The 10,046-nt window shown below is 40.3% G+C and overlaps 1 protein-coding gene across 1 annotated transcript in view; it reads left to right on the top strand.

Moving 5' to 3' along the window:
- The first annotated feature begins 438 nt into the window (after positions 1–438).
- Positions 439–10,046, top strand: part of arfgef3 (ARFGEF family member 3) — a 93,100-nt gene continuing 83,492 nt past the window's right edge. The window contains exons 1-5 of the mRNA XM_060924602.1: positions 439–603; positions 3,212–3,263; positions 6,082–6,163; positions 7,063–7,194; positions 9,790–9,858. Of these exons, the coding sequence (XP_060780585.1) occupies positions 519–603; positions 3,212–3,263; positions 6,082–6,163; positions 7,063–7,194; positions 9,790–9,858 (420 nt within the window). The 5' untranslated portion in view covers positions 439–518. The remainder of the gene's footprint in view (positions 604–3,211; positions 3,264–6,081; positions 6,164–7,062; positions 7,195–9,789; positions 9,859–10,046) is intronic.

Below are 10,046 nucleotides of genomic sequence, written 5' to 3'. Positions count from 1 at the left end.
AAAGGAGGAGGAGGAGGAAAAAGGAAGAGAAGAGGAGAAAAAGGAGGAGGAGAAGGAGGAAAAAAGGAAGAGAAGGAAGAGGAGAAAAAGGAGGAGGAGGAGGAAAAAAGGAAGAGAAGGAAGAGGAGGAGCAGGAAAAAGGAGGAGGAGGAGAAAAAGAAAAAGGAGGAGAAGAAGAAAGGTGACGGAGTAGGAGGTGGAGAAGGAGGAGGAAAAGGAGACGGATTAGGAGGTAGCCGCACCTCCGACCAGAAACGAGCACAGCTGTTTATTTACGCGTTAGAGTCCACTCGATCAACACAACACGCCCGTTTCCTGTGTAATGAACGCACGCAGCCGCTCGGTTCCCGGTGCAGCGGACTCACGCCTGTTTGCTCGGCTCCATCGCTGGCTAACCGTGAATCACCCTTAGCTTAGCTAACACCAACATTACAGCCGGCATGCCTCGCGTTTAGCCGGAGGCCTGGAACTATTATTTTCGTCGTTTGAATATCAGAAAACAACATTTCTGTCTCGTAATGGAAGAAATTCTCCGAAAGCTTCAAAAAGACGCCTCTGGGAACAAATATAAAGCTCTGCGCGATGTGTGCGCCGTGGCGTGCGGTGAGTGTTTATTACACCTGTCTCACATTCCGCTGTGGGCTTCGCACACTTTGCGCATTTATTTATGTATCTGCTATTTACAGAACTCCGTCTCACTGCGCTGTACAGTCTTATTCAGCAGAAAGCCACGGTCTTTATTTGTGCAAAACCTCTTAGGAGCTTAACATGATGTCGAAGCTTTAAAAGCAGCTCGAGTGCTGGATTCATCAGTGGAACAGAACAGAACAGTGTGGAACAAACAGCGAGCCGCCTACTGCAGCCTATAATACTCTTCTCTCCTACTGTACAGTACCGTAGTGTTTATCTTCTCAAGAAGGCTCACCTTTATGCTCCTGTTTTGTTTTGTAGCCACAAAACTCCACTGTTTCATACAAGAAAGGATAAAAAATATTGTTTTTGCATCTTGTCGTTTTACCTGTATATTTTTCAGGATAGTTATATCAAGGTCATCTATAGTGTATAATATTAAAATCCAAATGTGCTCTTACAGTCCATATATTTCACAAAAAAATACAAAGTTTAAAGGTTTCCTAGGATTAAGATGGCCGTTGCTCTTCAGACAGACCGATGCATCTCCACGGCTATATCCGTCACCTTTCTCCTCCTTCTCCTCTTCCTTTTTCTCCTCCTCCTCCTTTTTCTTCTCCACCTCCTACTCTGTCACCTTCTTCTTCTCCACCTCCTACTCTGTCACCTTCTTCTTCTCCACCTCTTCCTTTCTTCTTTTTCGCCTCCTTTTTCTCCTCCTCCTCCTTTTTCTCCTCTTCCTTCTCTTCCTTTAATGTGATGTTCTCCGCTTATTTATTTCCCTAATATAAATATATTAGGGGAATAAATAAGCGGAGAACATCACATTAACAGGATCACCAGCGTCTACAGAAAGCACGTCACCTCCCTTTTCAAGCTTTGTTAAAAATCTGAACACAACAACTATACAACTAAGGCTACGTTCACACTGCAGGCTGAAGTGACTCAAATCCGATCTTTTCGCCCATATGTGACCTGTATCCGATCTTTTATTGACAATATGAACGACACAGATCCGATTTTTTCAAATCCGACCCAGGCCGTTTGGTTATGTGGTCCTAATTCCGATTCCTATCCGCTCTTTTCATATGCGACTTCAGTCTGAACCGCCAGGTCGCATTCATCCGACTTTCACGTCATCAACAAGCCACAAACGTCACTATTCTGCGCTGAAGTAGGCGGCGGGTCTCTCAAAAAAAGTTACAACAACATGGCGCATAATCACAGGCGCAGATAGAGGGTGGGACTCGTCCCACCCAGATTTAAATTCACCTCGTTCGGTCCCCCCCACTTATAGGGAGGAAAAAACGTCTATGCTGTCTTTTTTTGCATAAGGCAAACCTCACAGAAAAATCAAAAGACTAATTACCATTCGGTTTATTGAGGTGCACAGCAGTGTATACATAGTTGCAACAACTCACATAAAACAAAACAAAGACTGATATTCGGTTGGTTGAGCTGCGCAGACTGCACAGGTTGCGAGCTCGAGCTTGGTTGCTATGATAACCCACAACAAGTTTGACAGGCATGTTGGGGTTGGTTTGCTGGCAGCTTTGTCCCCCCCAGTTTTTTGTCCCCCCCAGTTCAAAAAACGTATCTGCGCCCCTGCGCATGACATCAATGCGAGGGACGCTTCGGGCTGTGAAGGTTCTGAATCTTCTCAATGGAAGGACGCAGAGGTTAGGGAGCTGATTTCCATTTGGGGGGATGCAGCTATTCAAGCTAGATTGGATGGGTCATACCGCAACCGGGCGGTTTTACTTCCGTAAACACTGGCCATGCTCACTGCGTGTGACGTCGTCGTATCCTGCAATGCGCATGCGGAACACTTTTAGGTCGCTTTTCGTTCATACTGAGGATCACATACAAGTCGCATATATTTGTTAATGTGAACGACCTCACAAAAAAATCGGATTTCAAAAAAAAATCGGAATTGAGCATTAAGCCTTGCAGTGTGAACGTAGCGTAATGCTTAAAAGGAATTCTGATTGGAGATGTTTTCATGCTGATTGATGTTACACATCCATAAAAGCTTATTAATTTTAGGTCTTAGGATCACGGTTCAACAAACCTCATGATGCTGGAAAAAAGGAGCAAACAACCAGAAATGGATTATTTGAGCTGCTGTACATTTTTGTTTTTAGAAGAACGAATATAGCCGAGGAGATGCATCGGTCTGTCTGAAGAGCAACGGCCATCTTAATCCTAGGAAACCTTTAAACTTTGTATTTTTTGTGAAAGGGAAGGAAACAAACAAACCACAGATTATGAAAAAAAACCAAAACCTCTGCAGACTGCTTTTCTGACCCACTAGTGCGAGTCCTCTCATATTTCACCTTACTAAGTGATTTATTTGTCTGCTGAGCTGCTGTTCTAATGAATAAATGATACCATGAAGAGCTTCTGATGCATGTGGTATGACTACTATAATGTCATATCAGTGTAACATGTTACCTTATTCACTGTGGGATTACTGAAAACCTCAAATGTATGCAGGATATTAATTCAGACTGAGGCGACGCCATCTCTTGAACTTTTGAGTAATGCATTTTGGGTTTTTAATTTTCTTTGCTCGTCACAGAAACCCTGGAGGCTCAAAATGGATCCATTAAGACGTCTGCATCTAAGGTCAGGTAAGCAGCGTCTTAGATTTCTATTCCTATTGGCTCACCGAATCTTCTTTGGAGTGAAAGTTCAGTGTATAGAGGCTTTGCACCGTCACGTGACCCCCATAGCAACAATAACTACGCCGCCATGACAGGAGACACGCTTGGTGTGCTTCATTCAGACGAGTTAATTGTTATTGATCGGTATGGAAAGGTTTTGCTGCGTTTTTGGGTGTGCAAATTGTTTTGAATGAAACAAAGACATCAGATTTTTTTTTTAATTTAAAAAAGTAATTCATCACCGGGGGGAAAAAAAAACTAGAGAGATTTCTAAACGTAGAAGGGACTCGGTGTCACAGATGACGGATTACGGAAATATAATAAAAAAGGATACCAAATACGGAGTGGTTAGGGATTTTAATACGGATGCTAGTAATTTATGGATTGGTCACGGACGTTTCAGTATATTACAGGTTGGTTGCGGATGATGTACTGCAGCTAAGACAAATTAAGAAGTCTAAAACAATTAAATGTTTGGATTGTTGTTCAACCAATGAGCACAGTAGTGTTTTTGGACTTAACACGCACCAAAACACCTAACTAATGAGGTTTTTCTTCTTCGAGCCCATTACTGAAATCAGATAGTGCCCTTGCAGATTTTTAGACATCGCAGATAAGTTGAGCATTCTTGTGCCGAATGCCAGAAGATTATTTTAGATTCTGGATTTAACTAGCATTTTTATGCTCACCGTTAGAAAGTTTATGGTTGATGCTGATGAGGGCGGACATCTCTGGATCTTCTTGAAGGACTAATATGGCTGAATATTTATGATTCCACATTCATTCATTGTCGGGAACTGGTTTATCCTGGTCACGGGCGTGGTGGATTCGGAGCTTATCCTGGGAATGCTGGGAGTGAGGCAGGAATACACGCCCAATAAGACACAATTTTGTCTCAGGGCATCATGCAGGAACATATTCACCCTTGTTCCTTCCTACAGGTTATTTAGTGTAACCAAGCCACTGTCTGGTGCTTTTATTTTATTTTATTTTTTGGACTTTGGAGGAAACCCAGGAAGCCACTGAAAACCCTTATAGGTTGTTCAATTTGTTTTTCAGGTTGTACTTTGTTTTGGTTCAGCAACATTTAGGGGGAATAAACAACAACCCATAACTATCCAAAACACCCTTAAGGAATTTGGTCACCTTGTTTCTTCCAGTAATAATTGTTGTAATAGACTGGTACCAAAATTCAAAAAAGTGCTTATTTAAGGAGTTAAAGGCATTTTTGAGACAAAGTCGGCAAACAGTCTTATTTTGTCAATTTGGGTGTGCCGAATTCAAATCTGCAATATGCCGAGCTCTATCTGACCTCTGTTGACCTCTAGAGGTCATTGAACTTTGGGCCTGTAAACGTCTCAGCTGAACCCAGTTTCTCAGCTTTCTAAGGAATGAAATGTACTAAAATGATTTAATGAAGTTAGCAAATGGCCTTGTTTGTTAAATGTTTGGGTGCTGAATTCATTTTTCATTTGTAAAACGACATATGACCTCTGATAACCTCAAGGTCATTAAACTTGGCCTATAATAGGCCTATGCATTTAACGGCATTTTTAAACTGACTTTACTCCCCCAAAAAGAATATGAACAGACAAAAAACAAATAGAAAGGGACAAATACAACATTAAATGCCAGTCCATGTACATGTGACTTACTTTTCACAATGAGAATGCCTAGGCGATCACCTTACATAACATTGCATTACATTTAGCGGTTATTGTTTATACAAAGCTACTGAAAAAAGGACAGATTCAGCAGCATACAAAATGTGGGGGCATACAGGGTATACAGGTTAATCAGGGTTAGTATATATGAGAGTTTTTTTCTTTGTTGTTTGTTTTTTGTAAAGGCTTTACCCCGTTTAAAACAAAACAAACAACAAAGAAAAAAACTCTCATATACTAACCCTGATTAACCTGTATACCCTGTATGCCCCCACATTTTGTATGCTGCTGAATCTGTCCTTTTTTCAGTAGCTTTGTATAAACAATAACCGCTAAATGTAATGCAATGTTATGTAAGGTGATCGCCGAGGCATTCTCATTGTGAAAAGTAAGTCACATGTACATAGACTGGCATTTAATGTTGTATTTGTTCCTTTCTATTTGTTTTTTGTCTGTTCATATTCTTTTTGGGGGAGTAAAGTCAGTTTAAAAATGCCGTTAAATGCATAGGCCTATAGGCCAAGTTTAATGACCTTGAGGTTATCAGAGGTCATATGTCGTTTTACGAATGAAAAATGAATTCAGCACCCAAACATTTAACAAACAAGGCCATTTGCTAACTTCATTAATCATTTTAGTACATTTCATTCCTTAGAAAGCTGAGAAACTGGGTTCAGCTGAGACGTTTACAGGCCCAAAGTTCAATGACCTCTAGAGGTCAACAGAGGTCAGATAGAGCTCGGCATATTGCAGATTTGAATTCGGCACACCCAAATTGACAAAATAAGACTGTTTGCCGACTTTGTCTCAAAAATGCCTTTGGGTGTCACAATTCTGGATTTTGGTACCAGTCTATAAGCAGTCCTTGTAGTTGAGGTGAACCTCAATGTACTTAATATATGTGTTTACTATCAGGAAATAGTATGTTGGTCAGGTTTTTTTTTTGTCAGTGATTTGGCACAAGTTGAGTTCTCGCTACTCCAAAAGCAAGGAAATGCACGATTCAATGTTGTTTCTTCTGCTTTTTGACTCGCATCCTTAAAAACAAGTGTTTAGTGAGATGAGATCTGGGCTGGGGAAAGCTTATCGGCTGTTAATATCTGTTGGCTCTGTGCTTTTAGGGAGAGATGCCTCTTCCCACTTAAGCTTGCACTCGAATCCAAAAACCCAAAGCTGGCCCAGACAGCTCTCACGGGAATGCAGGTGAGGCCATCATTTTGATTAAACAACCAGTTTTTAAAAAATGCAAATCAGGAACAATTTGCAGTTTAAAAATAACTTTTATTATGCACTAAAATGTGTGATTATGGAGCAAGTTCATTTCTCACTTTCAACATGTGTGTTTTATATCCTGTAAGTGAACTGGGTTAGGATTTAGAGTGGACATATTTGCCACAAAATCCTTCTCTGACAGCTTTAACAGAACATAAGTAGATTACTCATATTTATGAAATAATAATTTGGATTTATTCTATCCACATTCACTGGATATGAGCAATCGTGCACTCTGATTGGCTACTCTACTACTAGGATATCAGCTCATATACTAGTAGAGAAAAACAAAATGGCGGAGCGTGTTGCTGAACCAACCGAGGATGAAATAAAAACTCTACTCGAAAACAAAACCCCCCAAAAAATGCAAAAAAATTTAAGAGCGTATCTTTTTATATTTTTATCTTTCAAGAATTATTATTATAGCATTTTCCACGAATTGCTCCTGTCATTTTGCCAGTTTGTTTACATTCCAAGCGGAAATGATTTTGTCAGATGTTTTGTATAAAGTTTTTGTTTATCGAATTTGCAAAAAATAAAAATGCTCTTTCTCAAAATCCAGTGAATGTTGATGGAATAAAAGTTATTCCACTCAATCTCATCATACGTGGTTTACTGCTAGTTCAGTGCTATGCACCTCATCAGCTATAGTTCATGTACGACTTGATTTTGTGGAATAACTGTTAAAAATCTGATGAGCTTTAAGTAATGTGTTTTTAACTTATCAGAGTTTGCAGAATATGTAAGACAAAAATCAAATTTAGAGTAAAGGATATTCAAAGTTTGTTCTGTGTAAAAACCTCCGTCATCCCGACATGATGCTCTGGCAGAAGATCCTGTGTGACGATCGCTTTGTCGCTGTGGAACCAGAAGTGCCAGAGAAGCAGCTGTTAAGTCAAATGCTGGATGCTATCAGCGTGACCCCCATGCTTCATGAAGATCTACAGGTGGAAGTCATGAAGGTCAGTCTGTATATTTAGCTCTGCCGTAGTGCCTGAATTTTGAGCATTTATATGCTCTAATATACAGAAATATATAAAATTTGAATAGGTGGTTTTTCATTTGCATTATGTCCAATTGAACACGATACAGTTTGAGCTGTTGTTCTGGTCCTGTTGGTTCTTTATAAGCACTAACAAAGCTAACCTTAAACAAAACAAAAACGCCAACAGATTATGACCTTAGTGTTGTATGGTTCTATCTGGAGGAAGAGCCGTTTTAACAGTTCAACAAGAGCTACACTTCAAGGTTACTGCAAATTTATATAATCAAATGTTCAGATAATATAAAAAGTGGATATTTTGGAGATTGTTCCCTGTTTTCTCCCCAATTTAGTAATCTCCTGTGTCACGGGGCTCTCTGAGGAAAGTGCTATCTACCCTCTTCTGCATACGTGAGCTCACAGATGCCCAGGATTGGCTAGTGTTACTGTGATTGACAGAAGATCGAGAGTATGCCATCTCTCCCAGGGCCAATTTTGTACCTCGGCTTTACCTTCTGTTGCGCCATTTGGTAGCCCAGAAAGTGGATTTTTGACCAGTGTCTAAACACTGATAGGATCTTGTAGTTCTGTCAGCTCAAATACCATTTCATTTTTTGAAGGTTTGAGCTGACCATGTCCCAGGAAGCAGTCCGATGAAGTCAGTAACTAATAAATGGTATAACACTGCAGAGAGTGATTATTTTAATCCTGTTAAGACCATTTTATGATTATTTGCACTTGGAATACATTTTAATTTTCTGTATTTCTGTATAACTGAAGTTGTTACTGAAATATATTGATAGAAATACATATGTAAATACACACACTGCTCCAGCTTGTCTGGCAGTGTAGCTAGCACTGGTAAATTTACCAACACGCCAGATAAAATCTTAAAATACCTTAAAGTGCATATCACGGGTAAATTCAGGAGCAAGATCAATGTAATTCTCCTATTTTATATTAAACTTTGGTCAAATATCTGTAACATTCTGCATTCTCTGCAATTTTTTTTACTTTGCGCAATACCAGAAAAATTCAGTTGAAATCAAGCCATTTGAGGCGAATTGGTCCGCCTCTGAAAAAACTTGGCATTTGGATTTCCTGGCAAACATTGATTTTCGTGACGTCGCGTGTGGGACGCCTCCTGAATCCTATGTCAGCGCTGGTTTGTTTGAGAAAACAACCTGGTGGCTTTCTGCAAATTTCTTCAACGTTCTCACGTAATAATTAAAATGGTTAACAGATGTATCGTAGGAGGGTGTAGCAACACCAATCTTGATGGGATTAGTACTCATCGTTTCCCAAAAGACCGGATAACGAGAGAGAAATGGGAGCGCTTGGTCTACACAGGCTGTGCACTGAAACCGTGCAAAGCTCGCGCAGCCTGCTGGCGCTTCCGCAGGTAACGTCACGAATCTGGCTCCAGACTCCCTTGGGATTTTTCCAGACGTGTTTTGTTATTTTTTTTTTCTGCTGTAGTTAGATGGCCTTGTGCAAAATTACCCTTCTGGATGAGTGTGTAAAGGGACATTCTTTCATATAAAAAAAAAAAAAACACGAAATTGGTCCAGAATATGCACTTTAAACATTTGTAGCTCGGAAATTCTTATTAAATTGGATGCCTTCAGTAATGTGCTCTGAAACGTGCTACTAATTTTTATGCCCTGCTGGCCGAAAGGCCCAAAGGAGGATTACAGTATGTCATGGTGACGTCCGTCCGTCCCAGGAAAGGGTACTCACCTTCAGAAATCAACTCCCCTCACAGTTTTTGGAGGAATTTCACGAAACTTGACAAGAGGCATTATGTCGGTAGTACAAATTTTGTAATTTTGTTAAATTCAGTCGCATTTTACGAGAGTTACAGCCCTTGATTAACAAAATTATTATCCCCCGCTGGCCAAAAGGCCCGAAGGGGGATTATGTCGTGGTGATGTCCATCTGTCTGTCCCGGGAAGGGTACTCGCCTTCTGAAATCAACTCCTCTCACAATTTTTGAAGGAATTTCACGAAACTTGACCAGATTCTTTATGTCGGTAATACACAGTGTAATTTTGTTCAATTCAATTGCATTTTACCAGAGTTACAGCCCTTGATGACTAAACTTGTACTTTGACAATTTCATGAGGGTGTATTAAGCACTTGTAGCATAGATATAGTTGCCAGCGGGGGATATTGTGCGCTCGGAGCACTCTTGTTCATTTTTATTCTAAACCTTTTTTGCTCAGGAGAAGCAGATTCTCTTCATTTTTGTCTGCACAAAAAAAACTAAAACAACCCCCCTAAAACCAGCATTCTAATTTGAACTAGCATCCAAATTTAGGCTCAGCCTACTGCAGATTAATTTATGCAGCATCATGTGAGGTGTTAACATCAAAATGTGCTGTCTTCTTTCTAGCATGCATAATCAGTTCACGGTCACTGTGCAGTCTCTGATATTGGCTAGTCTCAGTGTGGGAGACATGGGAGGATAAATTGTTCTTCGTCTGGGTACTGAGGCCAAATTCTCTCAAGGAAATGAGATTTTTATGTCTCCTTTGGTCTAGCCTTATCTCTCCTGTGTGTTTTGTTGTCACAGGTCTTGCTTTGTATCACATACTCCTCCAGCTTTGAGTTCAATGGCAACAACATCTTGAGGATTGCTGAGGTAAGAATGTTTTATTAGAAGCTCAATCACAAACACATTGTACTTTGGTATTATTTTTCATATAAGCTGATCAGCAAAAGGACAGCTAGAGTATTAAACTGAAAAATCACGCATAAGTACACAGCCATGCAGGCTCTGTCCTCCCATAGCTCCGTGTCTGTTGTTAAGCCCGTGCCAGACGCATCCAT

This window comes from Neoarius graeffei, chromosome 7 (assembly GCF_027579695.1).
Source record: "Neoarius graeffei isolate fNeoGra1 chromosome 7, fNeoGra1.pri, whole genome shotgun sequence".
In the NCBI taxonomy this organism is placed as follows: Eukaryota; Metazoa; Chordata; class Actinopteri; order Siluriformes; family Ariidae; genus Neoarius; species Neoarius graeffei.
The sequence above is the reverse complement of the archived record's forward strand: the minus strand, read 5'-3'. Positions and strand labels throughout refer to the sequence as shown.